The following is an 18,827-nucleotide window of genomic DNA, read 5'->3' on the forward strand; positions in this document are numbered from 1 at the left end:
CTTACAGAGGTCTTATCAGAAGCATGCCATGTGCTATTTGTTTACTGGAACAAGAGTGGAGACAACGCTTTGCCTACATTCAGATAGAATTTTGCCAAAATTCCTCAAATTTTATAATCCCTTTGACCTTTACCTGGGTGATCAAAGAAATCAAATTAGAATAGACTGCACAAGATCTTGAGAGTAACTTTTTTGACCGACTGGTGAGCTAACAGAGAAAATAGACACTCAGTTCACATAGTACAGTTTCTCACTCGTTATTGACTTGTCTCCTCAAATTCTGATCATATCCATTCGCACATCTCCTTATGTTACTTCCTTCATCTTAGCTTGACCTTGCTCGTTAGCTGAGCTGCCGCGCTGCCTAGCAGCATGAAGCACAAGCAAGGTGCGAGCAGAGGTGAACTTTAAAGTCCTCCAGCACAGCCCATACTTCAACGCTACCCAGCTCTGTACATCAACCCAGTCTTTGGTTGTGAAAGAGCGCAGACACTTTAAACAAATGTAGTCCTTGGCAGCTTTTCTAAAGGAACTCACAGGCGTGCCTATTTGTGGTTGTTTTTCATTTTAATTGAGATCTGTGCAGGAGGCAGTCAGAAACAGCACTGATCCCACCACGTTGCTTCACACAAGCTACTGAACAGAATGTGATGCTTTCCAACAATAATCCTCCAGAATGAATTCAGAGCTGCGAACGCAGCACCAAACCACAAAACCACCCAGCCAACAAAAACCCTATAGCATAAACTCTGCTGAATGGCTTTGTGCTGCCTGATCATAGTATATGAATCCAGCCTACAAAAGAGAAATAAGAGGGGTTGTCTTTAGGCAAAAGTCTCTGGGTGGAAAGCTGTGAAGATTTGAAGGGTGATCCACTTATCTTCAACGTTTTAAAAGCACTCTAAATCAAATTAGTTCAAACAAACTGTCATGTACTGAGACACCTCTCCTTGGGTGTGGTATTTCCTGTTTCTGGATTTAACTTTGTAAACTCTCCAGCCTTACATTGCTTTATTCATACACTGACACAGAAGCCTGCTTACAGAAACAAGTATTGTTTATTGTCAATATCACAAATAGGGAAGATCCTCGGATCTCAGGCTTGGCTCATTTACATGGAGACCGGTTACATCATCATTGCTGTGACACAAATCTAGGCACACATGCTCGGCACCAGCTGTGCTGGATACAAGGCACAGTCAGTGTTGGGGCCAATATGGAATCCATATTGGATTAAAAGACAAATCAAGTTCGATGCACGGGATGATGGAGTTGATTACATTTGTTGGAAAAAATTCAGGGGTAAGTGTTTGAGACAGGATGTAGTCAATATTGAAGCAAAAAATAAAAAAATGAGGTCAAGATGAAGGTGATGCAGTGTGGTGGAAAGAAGCCAATGTTGGGGTTTTGGGATGAAAGCAATGTCAGAAGGGCAGTAAGGAGTCAATAGCAGGAAATTATACGAAGTAACTGCTGCCTAAAAAGGATGGCGTGAGTGCTGCTGAGAAAGGAAGACTCAATGTTGATGGTAGCTGGAAAAGTAATAGCAGCGGTATCAAGTTAACTATGTGGGCTAGCAAGGTGTTTGTACTGTGGGGAGGATGGTGTGTGCCTTGGGAGAATGATAAGTTCACATTTGTCGGACAAAATGGAGCATAAATTAGAGAAAGATTGACTGTCACTGAGTACATGTCGGTGCTGGTGGATGGAAAGAGTCAGTATTGGGAGCAAGTTAAGCAGTGCCTGGACGAAGCATAAGTTAACATTAAGGGTGGAAAACACTCGGTGCTTATGACAAGAAGGAGCCAATGCGAGGATGCAAACTGAAAATATAAGGGTGCTGCAAGAGTTCATTATCAGGGAATAGCATGGAGCAATACAACAAGTGTTGTAGAAGGATTGAAACAGTGCTGGAAGCAGTGCGGAGATCAGTAGTCAGCATAGTAGCCATGAACTATTTCAAAACGTGGTGCTGTATCAAGCCAGAATCATAGATTTGGCATTGGTGCTACTGCTGAGAGACATGATGGAGTCTGCATATGGATGACAGGTTGAAAATAGAGATGGAGGATATGTGGCAAGTGCTGATGGAGAGAGCGGAGTTTGGCATAATGAAATCTGTGGAAAAAAGTGATATATTGGGCACTTGATGAAGACAGTGTAGGTAGACATGGTAGAACCCCTACTTGGAGAAAAGATGGAGTCAGTGTAACTCCGGAATAGTGTCAGAAATAGGGATATGAGGAAGCTGGAGTAAGGGTCGCCTGGGAATGATTATAGAGTTGCATGGAAGCAATTTTTTGACCAGATGCAGAAAATACTCAGTGTGGAACACAGCTGTTCGACGGCATACTAGCATCAGTGCCAGGGAGAGAGGTAGGGCAGGATTTATTCAGAGAAAGTAAAAGGTTGCAGTGCGCTTTGAAGTCAAAATGGACTAGATGTTGGAGCAGACTAGAAACTATGTTGGAGAACAGAATAAGATCAGCACTGCAGGCAAGATGAAGTAAATGACAGAGAAGGAGAGCATCACATTTGGAGCAGTACTAAGTCAGACTGAAATTGAATAGAGTTGTCATGGGCCGAATGGAGTCACTGTTGGGTGCAGCAAAGAATCAGATTAGGCATCAGGAGAGTGTTGAGTCAATGATGAGCACAGGATGAAGAATGTAACTTCGGTGGGCAGATTGGTGCAGGAAGCCGAACGAATCAATGGAATACAAAGTAAGATAACAAGTGGTGTAAAACAGCAGCAGTTTTGAAGGCAGGATGGAGTCTGTTGGTTAAAGATTAACTCAATGTAAGTACAGGGTTGATTCAATATTGGGCCACAGCAATCATCAGTGTAAATGTTGCCCAAAGGTAGCAGAATGCTTTAAATAGTTAAAGGTAAAGACACAGTGTGACTGGAGGGAGTAGCTGGTTCTAAGATCTAAAGTGGACTGTAACTATTACTACATCCTGATCTAGATGGTGGTTGAAGGGGTACACTTATAAACACAATTTGTATTCACTGCTTTGGCTATGGGATTGTTCTTGGGGGTAGCATAGTCTATAAAGGTGCACAAGGGAGCTGTTGCTGAGGGAACACTGTATAATTCACAAATCTTTAGTCGGAATGTTACAACTGCAATATGAATGATTCACAAGTATTTGGGATCCTGTAGAGTGCTGTCCTCTCACTGCGTTGAGAAAATGTCTTAATATAGTCCTTGCTGATTTATAAGCATGTTGTTAAAGGGACATTCATCACCCATGTACACATAGTCAATCTTGTAGTGACAACTAGCAATGTGTAGATGGACAGCATCCATTGACATGACATGCATTACCATCAACATTCGCTCCAGCAACAATATCACACATTAATGTGTGTGTGTGTACATCTGTGTAGGGGGAACACTGCCATTCATGTGTGTCCCCAGAGTCCTCCAGGGGCACAGCAGCGGCTGATGACTGCGTGGCCTCCAAGTATCCACGAAGGTGAGCTTTACTGCATATACTTTTAGAGTCGACACTCTCAAATACAGGAATATATAACAGTGACTTCGGCCTCCTACAGTAGGTCTCTGCAGATTGCTCAATGTGGTTTCCTAAAAGTTCCTAAAATTAAACATATTTATAATGAAGCATGTTTTTGGGTAACGGGGGGCGGATGTAATGAATATGGAGAATTTCATTGTGTTTCAAAAATAAAATTCCACAGGCAGTGGCACCATGAGATGTGCCGCTTGATCGGGACAACATTCTTGCACCAAACTGAAAAAAAATGCAAAATGGGGTTGTGGGGGAAGAAGGGCAGAGGAGAAAAGAGAAGCATGCACACTTCTAAGAGAAGAAACAGTGAAAATTAGTTCGGACGTAACTGCATCAGTGCCTCATATAACAACACCATTCTGGAGTATCAGAGGAGTAACAGTACCAGTGGTAAGAAACAGACGGATAAGTGCAGCATCACATCACAATGCTGAGGCACTGCATGTGTAGGGTATAATGTAGGAGACCACACAGAGAGGAGCAGGCAGAGCCGGGGCTGTGGGCAGGGAAGCAGGAGGAAGGAGAGACAAAGCCGAAGAAGCAGGAAGGCTCGTCTAAACCTCTCAGGCATGTTTTAGGATCTTCTTGGCCTTGGTGTTGGCCTCCTGGATGCGATCTTCGTTCACAATAACCTAGAGGGAGAAGAAAATAGGAGGCGAATGATATTTCTGTACGGCTCACCATCAAAAGTTATAACAGAAATGAATATAGGTGATGGAGGGAAAGGGTTTGGAATAGAGATGCATCAAATTACCGACCAAGGTCGGAATTAACGAGCTACGGGTAGAAGGATGAAAAGGGGTGGAAGTTACAGAAACTTATTCATTACAACATGAAAAAGAACACTAGATATTTACATGAAGGAAAGGGTGCTCGGAATCGTATTGTTGGATTTGAGATGCCATGAAATTCACTGTTCCTTGCAGACCTTCAGGATTTAGTGTTCAAGAGAAACAAGATAATACCTGGTACAACTATTGCCTGTGTAACTTCATGCTAGTGCAAGTGTAAAGAACTGCCCTGTACCTCCCGCGGTCCTAGAACAATTTTCAATGTGGGTTTGGTGGCCCACACCAATGGCAGATGGGCTGCAAAAAACCTTTTGCTAATTAAAGAACTCCACATATTCGATTGCAGAGTGGCGACACTGTGGAGGACCTGTTTGTGGGTTCTGAATTAAATGTTTACAGAAGTATGGCTACATAGAGTGGTAGGAAAATGTTGTTTAAAGTTGGTACATGCTTCATCAAATTGGCTTCTTTCACCAAACACGACACTTGAACCATTACTTTTTTAAATCATGTAGGTTTTGACTGGTGGCGAGTGACGCCTTAATCACTTCCAAAACTTGAGATGGTCTATGGGAAACCTCCTGCCTCAACATCAATGAGGATCCTGCAATGAGCCATCACGCGCCTACTTAACAGATTCCACTTCAACCTCCACCAGTGACTGGTCCAACAATTATGTGAAATGGATCAGTTATGTCAACTAGATTCCATAGCAAAATATAAGAAACAGCACTATTTGTTTTTAGTTTTGGTGGCATCGGATAGTATGAGGAGTTTGGAAAGCACTGGCCCCCTGATACCCTGTGTACATCAAAGATCTCAGGGTATATATACATATCATTGAAGGATAAAGAGTTGACTTCTTGCTAGCAGTTGAGGGCCTATTAAAGGTAAAGGAGTTCAGGGAGATAGAATTTCGAGGCTGCAAGTCAGCATAAAACGTGGCAACACTGGAATCGCATATTTATATGTATTTGTCCCACCAGATTTACTGATAGCATTTGCAGATTGTTATGATGGATGGTTTATGAGTTCTGTACTGCAGTTTTACCTGGGGACTAATGTGGTACAAACATGTAAGTGTTCTTACGACTTAAATTCATAAAGTGTGTGTAAACAATAAAATGCACAATCGCAGTTCTCCGCACATTCTGTTTAACACTAAACTAAACTATGTATGTTAAATGGCACGCTATGCAATAATACATTGGTTTTGTCTGTAATGTGTCATACAATACTATGAATTTTGGGGTTGTGACAGTTTTAAGTTTAAATGAAGACAGAGAAATAATAAATCTGGTCCGTTTTAACCATGTAGGGACCACATAAAGTAAATTTAACAAGTCTTTGTTTGTTTTCACAACATTACAATCATTGTTCCCATCACACTTAAGGCTATAGAGAGAGATTCTTAAATTGTGCATCTGCACTTGTAGGTTTAATCTCTCACATGGATGCAGAGCACCTCATTTTTCAAATTCACAAAAGTTTAAAACATAGTTCTTGAAACCTGAAGTAGTCCCAGTTTTCAGGCATGCTCCTGGAAACGTTGTGTACAATCACAATTAGGTACATAAAATAGCGCATTATAGAGTGGTAAATGTACTTATTAAAATTGTGCCTGTAAAAATGGCTTCATTTTAGTACAACTGCGTTTTTAATTTTTTTGATACTTTTTCTCCACAGAGAAAATATTTTCCTTCTGGAGAAGCTAATTCTCCAACACCCACACCAAATTTGGTGGCATTTCTTTCCATTCCAGGTTGGAAACAAATTTATTCCACCACTTCAAAAGATAAATCGAACTGTTTCCAGGGTGAGAATATGTCACACACACAAATTCACGTTTGTGTGTGTTTCCAAACTTTCAGAACATCCTAAACTTCGAACTGTCACCCTCAATTGAGCCCATACCCCCATAAGCCAAGAGGAATATTATGCATGAGAGAAAATTCACAATTGATGGATTTCAAAACTGAAATTGCACTCATCCATAAATTGGGCCCAAAAAACAGATGCGCCTCATTTAAAGTTCCCATGCTTCTGCAGCATTTGGAAACACTTTATCTAATTTATCAAATCCTGTATGCTGTATTATGATTTCCAAAGAATATATTGGAATTGGAATGCGGTGGATAGGATATCCGTCACGTCTGTGATTGAGAAACTCCACCCCCAAAATCTAAATCAGGCCATCAGTTTGTGTGAGAAAACCTCTGCCACACCCAAGATTTTAGAGCATAACTAGGTTCACATTACAAAATGTCCTAACTTTTCAGTCAGAGAACAGACAAAACACAGATCACATTTTTTTTTTTAAATAGCAATAGTTTGTAAAGAGTTGTCTGATATTTTCTAATCTTTACTTAAATAACAAATGCTTCCAGAAGATAAACCACTTCACAATCCCTTATTGTTCATCTGAACTTTTTCAAGGTTACTTGGCATACTGCAGCACCTCATGCAGCCCTAGTGCCAGCGCCACTGTGTACTTCCCTTTTCAGTTTACAGTTTCAAGGATTAGTAGGGCTGAACAGTGAAGATGTAAGTTTAAACGCTCAAATAGAGGTAATCAATAAGTAGCAAATAGTTAATATGTTTTATAGTCAATTTGAACCCAAAGAAATAGGACTCTTATTGAATGTCGCCTATAGATAGCTTCAGCTGTCTCCTGTGTACAATACCAAAACTTACATGGACTTTGAGTCAATGCATTCCTGGTTGGCTTTATTGTGAGTCTTATTGGCTTGCTTCTTTTTCAATGGCTTTCTTTCCTCTTCTTCTATTTGTCCCGCCCGTATAGTTTCTTTACAATTTTTCTGAAAAGCTGACTTGTATTCTTCCACTACTTACATTTAGGGAACTAAGGGCCAGATGTAGCAAATAAAATATTTGCGAGTTGCAAAGTGCGAGTCCATGCGACTCGCAATTTGCAACTCGCAAATTGGTATGCAGTACGGTGTCTCAGACAGCAACTGCAACTCGCTATGGGGTCGCAATGACCCACCTCATCAATATTCATGAGGTGGGTCGCAAATTGCGGCCCCATAGCGAATCTAGGCACTCGCAAACATGGAGGCCTGCTGTCGTCAGCAGACCTCCATGTTCGTGACTGCTTTCAATAAAGCAGTTTTTTTTTTGTTAAGTGTAGCCCGTTTTCCTTAAAGGAAAACGAGCTGCACTTAAAAAAAAAAACGAAACCTTTAGTTTCGGTTATTTTTCAGGGCAGGTAGTGGTCCCTTGGACCACTACCTACCCTGAAAAAATATTTTTGGGTCCATTCACAAAGTGGAAGGGGTCCCTTGGGGACCCCTTCCAATTTGCGAGTGGGTTACCATCCACTTGAAGTGGATGGTAACTGCGACGCGGTCGCAAATGGTATTGCATACCACTCAGACTCGCAAATAGGAAGGGAACACCCCTTCCTATTTGCGATTCCGAAATGCATATTGCGAGTCGGTACCGACTCGCAATATGCATTTCTGCATTGGGAAACGCGTTTAGCGACTCGCAAACGGCAATTTTTGCCGTTTGCGAGTCGCTAAACGTTTCCTACATCTGGCCCTAAGTTTTTTCTTTTGCATTTAGCACTCTATGGGGAGTGCAAGTGTTTTCTTGCTCATCTCCCCTTTCCTCTTTGTGCAGCTTCCCCTTCACACACCACGCCCGCACTTTCATTTTTTACTTTCCCACCTTGTCTGTTTCCCCTCTCCGCCACACCCGTTTTCTTTTTTCTTATTTGTTTTTTTCATGCCTGCCCTCTTCCACTGCACAGACTCTTACCATTGTTTACCGCTGCTTGTCACAGACATTTACTTTCTGCCCCTTTTTTAGGGTCTAGCCTGCGTCGCATGCGCTTGCACATGCGTTTCGCTTGCGAGACGCTTTAGGAGTTAGAAAAGGGCTCGGAGAACCGTCCACGTCAAGCCAGTGTCTCATTAGTTCGTGGGCTTGCCTATTAAAATCTGCTTGCTTTCATTAGTGGAAGGCACGCATACACATACTTTTCCGGTGGTCAGCTCTCCTCGAGCGCAGCGACCAAGTACTGAAAACATGCAATGCTCGCTGTTTCCCATCAGGTTTGTGGACTACTTTTTGTCTTTTGTTTGCAGCGCGATGTCGGTTGGCAGAAGTCGAGCACTTTGCATAACACCGACCCTGTTACATAGTTAATTGCACTTTTCCCGGTTACGTAGATAATTGCACTTTTGCCGATAGGTTTCACTACGAGTGAACTGTAGCAGCGCGATCGCGTTCATTTTTTCCATTCAATGTAGCAAGAAAAATCCGGTTGGGAGTTTACAACTGCTAATAGCTGTAACTCGGAGAAATGCGAGACCCTATTGCATTGCAAATGCTTGTTGCTCCTCTGTGAGCTTCCAGGCCCTCCCTGTCACTCTCCCTCTTTTTTTAGTCTTGTAAGGAGAGCTGGATGCTGCAATTTCTATTGGACCATTGCTTTAAGTAAAGGTACTTTTGAGCACAGTTTTTTTTTTTTTAATTTACCACTCCAAGATAGGTGTCTGTTACCTTGGAAAGGTAAATTAAAAAACATGGCTGCCAGATTATGATGCAGGTGCATGAGTCATTATGCATGCACATGCAGAAAACATGACACTCTAGCCAAAAAACATACATCGTGACGTTTTGGGTGTACATGCACATGGCTATGTCATAGCTTAGCAGCCATATGGCTTTGTTTGCTGATGCTGTTTGGAACTCGTAACAAGTATTTTTTTTTCTTCTTGACAATGTTGTTTAGCAACAGAAATCAAGCACCAGTAAAGTGTGACTAATGCCTTTCAAAGAGGAGACCAGGTGGCTTTGCTAAAGCATGTTCTGTAGTACTTAGCATGAACACAAAACAACACTTAAAACGAGTACCCAATACAGACACAGTAAGAGACCTTCTATGCAGCACTCGGTACACAAAATTGAATCAGTTACAGTGTTCAAGAACTAACGGTGGTCTAGGTGCGGAGTTTCTGGGCTGCTTTCAAGAAGTTTTATGTGTTCTGCAAGTTGTGTAAAGACTTACACGTCAATGATGTTGAATGGCAATGCAAATGAGACAGGAGTACCCTACTCGTCTGGAATCGTGCCCCAGCATCATTTAGTAAACATGTCAAAACTCACAATGTTGTGTTGGATGTAGACAGTACTTACGGGATGATGCAGCAAGCAAAGGAGGTGGGGGTGTCTTTGTCTCAGGGGAATACAACCCACTATCCAGAACATGCAGAGGGGAGCTGGGATACAGCCATAGAGGACCTTACACTAAAACCCAAGAGGAGTTGCAGTCTGTGCAGAGTTACTGAGATGGTGATGTAATCTTTGTGGTAGGATTGGCAGCAGAAAGGAGCGGGAAAGCCTGCGAACACCACAGGCAGGTAAGACAGAGCAGAAACAACAGTGGGGAAGGAAGAGCACCATTGGAAAACCTCACCAAGCAGACATAGCCCACACAATGGGGTTTCTAGTAGAAGAAACAGAGGAAGGCTGTTGTACAAAATACATGTTTTCTTGGAAATGGCTAGGCAACAGTGCTTTGGTTTTGAACAGCTTTGTGGCAGTGGGTCATCACGGCAGTGCTCATGGCAAACCAGCCAGAAGAATCCTTTAAATGTGCTCAGGCTAATTAGTAGTAAAATAGAGTAAACAGTGCATACAGATTTGCTTGCAGACCTGATAGCTGTTAGAGGCCTACTGAATACTGTTTGAGTTAGAACATGGAACTTTTTTGATTTTAAGGCTCCTATTTTCTTCATCGCATTTCATACTGTTTTTCATTTTCATACCGATTTAGCACACTGACGTTTTTTAGTCCATACTATTTTAAGAAGCCTTCTAGTTTATAGTCTGTTACTTTCGGGAGGCTTTTTAACTATAGGGGCTATGCATTTTCTAGGGATTAGGCCGCTACTTTATCGAGCCACATCACTGGTCGGCCCACACTGTGTGGTCCGGTGTGGAGGAAGCATCAGCTTTCCCAACACAGGAGGACATATTGAGGAGTTAGCAGTCCGGCTCTGCCAAGCCACACAGAGCATGTGCAAAACCGTCCAGCAGACACAAGAAAGGCAAGCCGTCTGCACCCATCCTTTTAAGTCTGCACAGTAGGCATGAGATGTTGCTGGTTCCAGCTTAGACCTTGCTCTGTGTTATGATGCATCGTGATTCTCGATGCGTCATAAGGGCTCGTGGGGGAGAGTTGCGGGATTCTATGGGAGACGGTTGGGCTGGAGTAAGAAGTGTAGCCGTACGCCAGGTTGTGCTTCGAGAAATAAAGTTAATTTCTCACAAACCTACGTGCTCCCGCTGCCTTATTCTCGACATTTTTGGCGACGAGCTTACAGAGGAAGCACAACCTGGGTCGGTTCAACATTACTCTTACTTGGAGTTTTCAGAACCTTGCTGGAGAGCTGTTCTCGACGACCTCTTGAGGAGATTTCCTTTTCACTTTCAGTGCTGGGGAGTAGGGAGGGGCCGTCCACAAACACTAGACCGGCGAAGGAGATTTTCCCTGCACTTCCTCATTGGATTGATTGGCCTTGCAGTGGGAGGGCCCGCAATGTTAATCCTCATTGGGAAAGACTAGTCTGCATTTCTCGGTGCTTCTGGAGACAAGGAAACTATTTCAAAGCACCGGTGAGACTGTTTTTTACCCATTCTTTATTTAATTCAACGCTTATTGCATGTCCATGTGTGTGGATTCACTGAAGTAAGAGTACATAGTCTCGGTGTTTCTGGAGACAAGGAAACTAGTTCAAAGCACCGGTGAGACTGTTTTTACCCATTCTTTATTTAATTCAACGCTTATTGCATGTCCATGTGTGTGAATTCGTCACATTTATGACACATTAACGGTGTGTGGGACTCTGGGCAGTTTTATTATCACTCAACCAGTAACACGCAAATTTCAAGGAAGTTTAAAAAAAAAAAAAAAGGATTGTTAGTTACTGGTCTGTTCAAGAACAAAGGCAAACAGATTTTTACTGTCATGGCTTCTCTAGGGAATATTATTACACCGCCCTTTTTCCTACAACATGCAGGCCAGCCTGACATTTGTTGGGAGGATTGGATTGAAATTTTTGAAAATTACATCATGGCACTTGAGGGTCAGGGCTTTATGTCTGCCAGGAAAAAGGCAATTTTATTGAGTGCTCTTGGTAATGAAGGGCAGCATTTTTTTTTTATATTTGCCAGTAGCATTAGGGCCCAATGGTCAGCCCATGGATGATATCTACAAGGAAGCTGTGAAAAGGTTGGACAATCGGTTTGCAAAGGAAGTCAATTTAGTTATGGCAAGATACAAATTTTATACACAACCTCAAGGGGAACAAGAGTCCATTGATGAATTTTTGTCCAGGCTAAGGGAGCTCTCCATCAAATGTCGCTTTGGCAATATGACTGAAGAATTGATTAGTGATCAGCTTATCGTGCAGTACAGGGAGAAGAAGATACAAGAGAGGCTTTGGGCGGCGAAAGATCCTTCTCTCATGGAGGCCATTGGAATGGCTATGATAATTGAAGAATCACAAAGGTGCATGAAGGAACTTAACAGAAGGGACAAGGCAATGGATGTTGCAGCAATTAATCTGGATCAACAAGACTCTGATGAAAATGAAATGGAGTTTGTGCAGTTAAGAAGGGTTATAGTCTGTCTAAGAGCAAGGTTGAACAGAACTGCTTGTCTAAGAGCAAGGTTGAACAGAACTTCTCCAGTGTCAAGACCAAAGGGGACTGTACCCGTTGTGGCAGCAAATTCATGATTCTGACTCAAAACTTTTGCTTCTCGTACTCTTACGACTGCTGAGCAAAACTACTCAGTCATAGAACGTGAGGCATTGGCAGCAGCCTGGGGGGCTGAATACTTCCGTGTGTATCTATGGGGTTTACCGTTTGTTATACGGACGGATCATAAGCCGCTGGTGAGAATTTTAGCTCCTGGTGGTGCAGGAAAGGGTTCAGCCAGATTAGCTAGGCTTGCTTCAAGGCTTCATGAGTATATTTACACTGTTGAGTTTATACAGGGGTGGAAGAATGTTCAAGCAGATTGCTTGTCCAGACTGTCTTTGAACTGGAAGGATGTGGATCATGTTGGAGTGAAAGATATAAATATGGAGGGTGCCGTTGCCACTGTACATGATGTAGTGGATACTGGAAATGGTTCATTTTCAAGGATGCAGTGGGAAGAGGAGATGGCAGAGGACCTGGTGCTGAATGATGTAATTAGGATGATTAAGTTTGGAGCAGTAAGGGAGAGTATGTTGACCCCTGCTGTCAGACCATATCTAAAGGTGTTGGAGGAGTTGTCTGTTTGTGGTGGTGTGATTATGAAGGGAGATTGCTTTGTTCCTCCTGTTGGGTTACGCTTCCGTATTTTCCAGCTGGCGCATGAGGGTCATCTGGGCCAAGGGTTGACTACCAGGAGGGTGAGAGAAAGCTTTTGGTGGCCAGGGATGGACAACCAGATTAAAGAATGGGTGCGCAATTGTTGCTTTTGTAAAGAAAGTGAGAAGAGATTGGTTCTCGAGAAGTGTGAAAGTGGACATATAGAGGACCCTGGGAAAGCATGGCATACTATTTGCTTGGATTTTATAGGACCACTGAGGGAATTGCCTTCAGATATGAAATTCGCTGTGGTGGTTGTGGATATTCACTCTAAATGGTTGGTGGTAGAATTTCTAAGAGACATCACTACAAAAACTACTATTGGGGTTCTAAAAATTATCTTCAAAGAGGAAGGGTCCCCAGCAGTTCTCATTACGGACAATGGCACACAACTTACCTCACATGACATGGTAGAGTTTTTAAGAGCTTGGGGAATCAGGCATTCATGTACTTCCTTATACAATCCTAGAGGAAACGGTGTGGCGGAAAGAGCTGTCAAACTACTCAAAGGGTTTTTGCAGTTGGCTTTGACAAACCAGTGTGATGTTAGAGAGACCATTTTTAATATGGTGTGGGCCTTCCGCACCACGCCACACAGTGTTACTCAGAGGATTCCTTTTGTGGACATGAGGGGCTGATTACCTGGCACCAAGTTAGTACCATCCTGGTTAAGCAAAGTCTTGTATGATGGAACAGGTGTCAAGGACTCAGTCGAGTCTCCCAAGAGGAGGGACATACGAACGAGGGTATGAATTGAGATGGGTGATTGGGTCAAAGTGAGGTCAGGCAGGATACAAAGTGGGTTAACCAAGTTCAGAGGGTTGGCACATATTTTGTAATATTGGAGAATGGTGAGAGGTGGAATCTCAGAAATGTAGCATTATATCAGAAGGGTGGAAGTGTTGATAAGGGAGTTGCTGAGGGTTTTTCAGGGTTGATGTTTATGAGTGATGGTGAAGTGAATAAGGAGCGAGATGGAATGTCTTTGGTTGATGGCATGGATGAGTCTGGAAATAGCTCAGTTGAGAGCATGAATGCTCGGGTCCTTCAGAAAAGGATTAGAAAACCACTTTCTTATCTTGAGGATTTCATCAGAAGATTTACAGTTATTGCAAAGAGTTTTATTTATTATAATTTTTCTATAGGAGTTTTGTCCTGTTTCCAAATTATCATGCTTATCTTTTACTTATAACTTTTATTCACTGTTATGGTTTTGAGAATTTTTATTATTTTGTAGTCTGTTGGTGAACGGGAGAGGATGTGTTATGATGCATCGTGATTCTCGATGCATCATAAAGGCTCGTGGGGGAGATTTGCGGGATTCTATGGGAGATGGTTGGGCTGGAGTAAGAAGTGTAGCCATACGCCAGGTTGTGCTTCAAGAAATGAAGTTAATTTCTCACAAATCTACGTGCTCCCGCTGCCTTATTCTCAACACTCTGCATTCTGGTGAGACTTACAGGTAGCTTTTTGCTCATCCTTTCTTTAACACTGCTAGAAGAAAGAGGAAAGCCATGAGGCTATGAGCCCTGGCTCAGCGGAATGACACTCCACAATGGGTTGCCAAGTAAGACACTATGGCCCTCATTATGACATCGGCGGTCTTTTTCCAAGACTGCTGATGCGACGGGCGACAACATACTGCCAGTGCTGGTGGTATGTTTGGCACCACATTATGACATTTCCGCTTGGCCAGCGGAAGGAAACTGCGTCTCCACCCGCTAGGCCAGTGGAAATGTCAGCACAACACTGAAGCCCGCTCGTAATGGAGCCAGTGGCAATGTTGAGGTGCGTTGGGTGCAGCAGCACCTGTCTCGCTTTCCACTGCCTGTAATTCGTGCAGTGGAATGCCCGATGGGGCTGTGCATGGGGGCCAAGCAGTGCCCATGCCAAGTGCATGGGCACTGCAGGGCCCCCCTCAAGTCTCCCATACTGCCAGCCTTGGAAAGTCTGGGGGATGGGGACTCGTAATCCCCAGGGCAGCGCTGCAAGTAGCGCTGCCCTGATGGATTACACCCGCCGGGACCGCCAAGCTGCAGGCAGCCTGGCAGTATCAGCAGTATTACCATTGCATCTCTGCCACTGTCATAATGTGGCGGTAAGTACCGCCAGCCTATTGGCGGTACTACCGCCACATTATCACCTCCTGCCAGGGTCGTAATGACCCCCTATATTTCTTGAGGTAACACTCAACGGCGGGTCCGTGCAACAGTTGATGCCTGCTTTTCAATAAGCCCAGGAAAACTGCTCTTGGCCAATTCTTCATAGCTGGCATAGTTAATGTTCGATCCCCTCTTGCTCATTCCACATGAAATTGTGGACATCCCTCAAATTGTCAAGAGGGTTTTCCTATTTTGTTATCAGAGACCTGGTTGCACGAAGACTCCGCACCCACGATATGCATTGCCATCCCTGATGGGTTTAAAATTATTTTTGTAAAACTAGAAGGGCTGTGGGAGTGAGGGTATCACATTTGTCCATGCTGAGGGCCTTCATAGAATGAATGTGGATGCACATAAGGAAGACAAGTTGGAGGTGTTGATTTGTAGATGCGTGCTTTGACTTGAATGTGCCATTAATTTTGTGCTTCTTTATCAAACATGTATTTAGGAAAATAACTCAAATGGAGTTGTTAGACCTGGCTGGGGTATTCAGTCTTCAGTTAAAAAACTTCATATTCTAGGTGACTTCAATTCAAAGAGGCCATAAGCTCTACTTTCGAAAAGACATATAGCCAGTCCCCTAAATGCTATCCTGGTAATTAAGTTCTTGCCTTTTATTATCGAGCAGGCTGTGGCCACACAACTAACTATCGATCTGGACGGTTATGATTTGTTAAGCCCATAGCTTTAGGGCATGTAGAAATAGCTCCCTCTTGTGCCGTTTATGACATTCTAGCCATCACATACGAAGGTTTGCTGCTACTCAGTTTGTCAGAAGCTTTTAATATGGTTGACCATGGCGCCTTGCTAACTATGTAGTAAAATTTCGAAATAAAAGGCTAGATGTTGATGTGATTCCTTTCTTGCATACCATACATAAGTAGTGGTTGCACCCCCTTTCTGCTTGTAATCACAACGTACCTCAAGGCTCCTCTTGATTGCCTATTATTTTTAACATCTATACCAAACCATTGGGGTCTCTTATTACAGCTGCTCAGTCTTTTCTTATGTTGATAATACCCACATTATCCTTTGATTGCGTCAGTATTCTGCTGGGACATCTATCCCTCCAGCAAAAAGTCTTAGAGGTCCAGCACCGTTCGTCACAATTGTTTATGCTATAAGCTGGTGCTCCTAGTTGCAGGAATGAAGCCAGCCTCTTTGAGTTGGCCAGCATGAGCAGAGAGCAGCCTAAGACAGTATCTGATGGGGTCCAATGTGTAAAAGGTGTAAGTGGTCCTGAGCCAGCAACATTGTAGAAGAAGCAATGGTGCCCTGATTTGAAGGGACTATATTTACAAATTTTTACACTCAGGGATTGCGGACCTAGGGCTAGATGTATCAAGAAGGCCTTTTGCCAGTCGGAAATAGTGATTTTTAAGAAATCGCTATTTCCGATTCACAAAATGCAATGTATCACATTTGCGAATCGGTAATAGCAATTTCTTAAAAATCGCAAATGCTATTACCGAATCGCAAATTGCGATACCGGCCCCATTCGCACCTATGGGCCTATTGGCCCATATCTGCGAATTTTTTGCATTTCCAAAATTGCAATTTCTTAACTAGAAATCACAATTTTGGAAATGCAAAACTCCAGGGTGCTAGGGGCCTAAGGCCCCCTCTGCTGCACCCCAAAATATTTTTTTAGGACATGTAAGGTGCACACATGCCAAAAGGGCATGTGTGCTTTACATGTACATTTTAAAAATGCATTTTAAACGCATTTTTAAAATTTGCACATGGTTACCACCAGGTTTAACCTGGTGGTAAATAGCGATTCCTAAATGCCCAATTCACATTTAGGAATTGCTTCATACATGTGCTAAGAAATCGCAAATAAGGAATCCTTATTTGCGATTTCTTATTTAGAGAGTCGCAATTTTTGACTCTCTAAACAGGGTTGCAATTATAAGGAATCACTATTTTAGCGATTCCTTAAAATTGTGTTCAGAATGTCTCCTACATTCAGAAATGGCTTTTTGCATTCGCTAACAGGCATTCACACCGTTTGCGAATGCAAAAAGCTTTCATACATCTGGCCCCTAGTCTTTTGATGTGTCTTTAAGTTGCAATGGTGCAGGTTCTAAGTAGGGCAGCCAGAGGATTCAATAGATAAGTCTGGTGATTCAGAGTGCAACAAGAACTGCCTTACTTAGCTTGCTGCTGGTAAGGCAGTCCTTGCCTAGAGTTGTATCAACTCATTGCAAATGTAGACATGCTTCTGGCATGTGAAAGGTGTGCCCAAGACAAGCCCATCTGCACATATCCATGCGCCATACGAATGGAACGCACAGCTCTTGAGGTAAGAAAAATCACATTCTTTTGTACCAATAGTTAGATATATATAAACTAATTGCCAGAGATTTTCAAAACTTCTAAGTCTTTCACAAAATATATTCTGTCTCCCTTAAACACATTAATATCTTACATGCACTTAGAATAACCTTGAAATGACGTGGAGATTCTACTGATCTTAAGTCTGCAATTTCTTGTGTGCTTCTCTGTAGAAAAGCATGCCACGATATGCACGACTATTATTTGTTACGGAAACCTGGTTAGAAAAAGCTACTGGACCAGACGAACGAGTTACTTACCTTCGGTAACGATTTTTCTGGTGGATACATTAGCTACCTGTGGATTCCTCACCTAATGAATACTCCCATGGCGCCAGCATTCAACGGAAATCTTCTTACTAGTCTCTGCACGTCGACGAGGACGTCACTCTAGCCCACGCGACGCCGTCTGACGTCATACAGGCAATAAGAGGTCCTCGCCGACGTGCCGATGACAGTACCAACATTTTTTTACGTGCATGAGAATAATATTAACCCAATGTAATGAAAGAGCAAAGCAACATCTCTTAATATTGTAAATCACACAACATTGCAATAAAATAGCTGTAGATTTAATATAACCTTTTTTTTTTTTTTTTTTAAACAAATAAATATATTTATACATACGAATCATGTATATACACAATATATATAGATTTATATATAAATATACACATATATACAAATATCATATATGCAAAATGTATTGCAACTTTGAAGACCAAAAGGAGCACACTCAAGGATTGCTTGGAGAGACCAAAAAGGCAACGGGGAGGCAGGTGGGACCGTGAGGAATCCACAGGTAGCTAATGTATCCACCAGAAAAATCGTTACCGAAGGTAAGTAACTCGTTCTTCTGATGGATACAACTACCTGTGGATTCCTCACCTAATGAATAGAGTCCCAAAGCAGTACCACGCCCGGCGGTGGGTGCCTAAATGGTCAAACCAAGAAATCCTGCAGCACTGACCGTGCAAAATGACCGTCCCTTCTGACCTCAGAGTCCAAACAGTAATGTTTCACAAAAGTGTGAAGGGACGACCAAGTTGCGGCCTTGCAGATGTCGACCACAGGAACACCCCTGGCCAAGGCCGAAGAGGCCGACTTAGCTCTGGTGGAGTGAGCTCTAATGCCCTCAGGCGGATCCTTCTTTGCCAAAGAGTAACAGATTTTAATGCAAAGAACAACCCACCTGGAGAGTGTTCTCTTGTGGACTGCCTTTCCTCTCCTCTTGCCCACGTATCCGACAAACAGCTGATCCTCCAGCCTGATATCCTTCATTCTGTCGATATAGAAGCTCAACACCCTTTTTGGGTCCAGGCGATGTAGTCTTTCTTCCTCCTTTGAAGGATGAGGCGGAGGATAAAACGTGGACAAAGTGATTGTCTGAGCCAAATGGAAGGGTGAAACAACCTTCGGAAGGAAAGCAGCCTTGGTCCTCAACACCACCTTATCCCCATAAAACGTTATATAAGGGGGTTTAACCGATAAGGCCTGCAACTCACTCACTCTCCTTGCAGATGTTATAGCTACCAGGAATACTGTTTTAATAACCAAATACCTTAAGGGGCAAGAATGCATAGGCTCAAAAGGGGACCCCATAAGGA

The 18,827-nt window shown here is 42.9% G+C and overlaps 1 protein-coding gene across 1 annotated transcript in view; it reads right to left on the reverse strand.

Annotated features, from left to right (window-relative positions):
- Positions 1 to 1,039: 1,039 nt before the first annotated feature.
- LOC138259326 (synaptosomal-associated protein 25-like) overlaps positions 1,040 to 18,827 on the reverse strand; it is a 298,439-nt gene continuing 280,651 nt past the window's right edge. Inside the window, exon 8 of the mRNA XM_069206962.1 lies at positions 1,040 to 4,169. Within this exon, the coding sequence (XP_069063063.1) occupies positions 4,101 to 4,169 (69 nt within the window). The 3' untranslated portion in view covers positions 1,040 to 4,100. The remainder of the gene's footprint in view (positions 4,170 to 18,827) is intronic.

This window comes from Pleurodeles waltl, chromosome 9 (genome assembly GCF_031143425.1).
Source record: "Pleurodeles waltl isolate 20211129_DDA chromosome 9, aPleWal1.hap1.20221129, whole genome shotgun sequence".
In the NCBI taxonomy this organism is placed as follows: Eukaryota; Metazoa; Chordata; class Amphibia; order Caudata; family Salamandridae; genus Pleurodeles; species Pleurodeles waltl.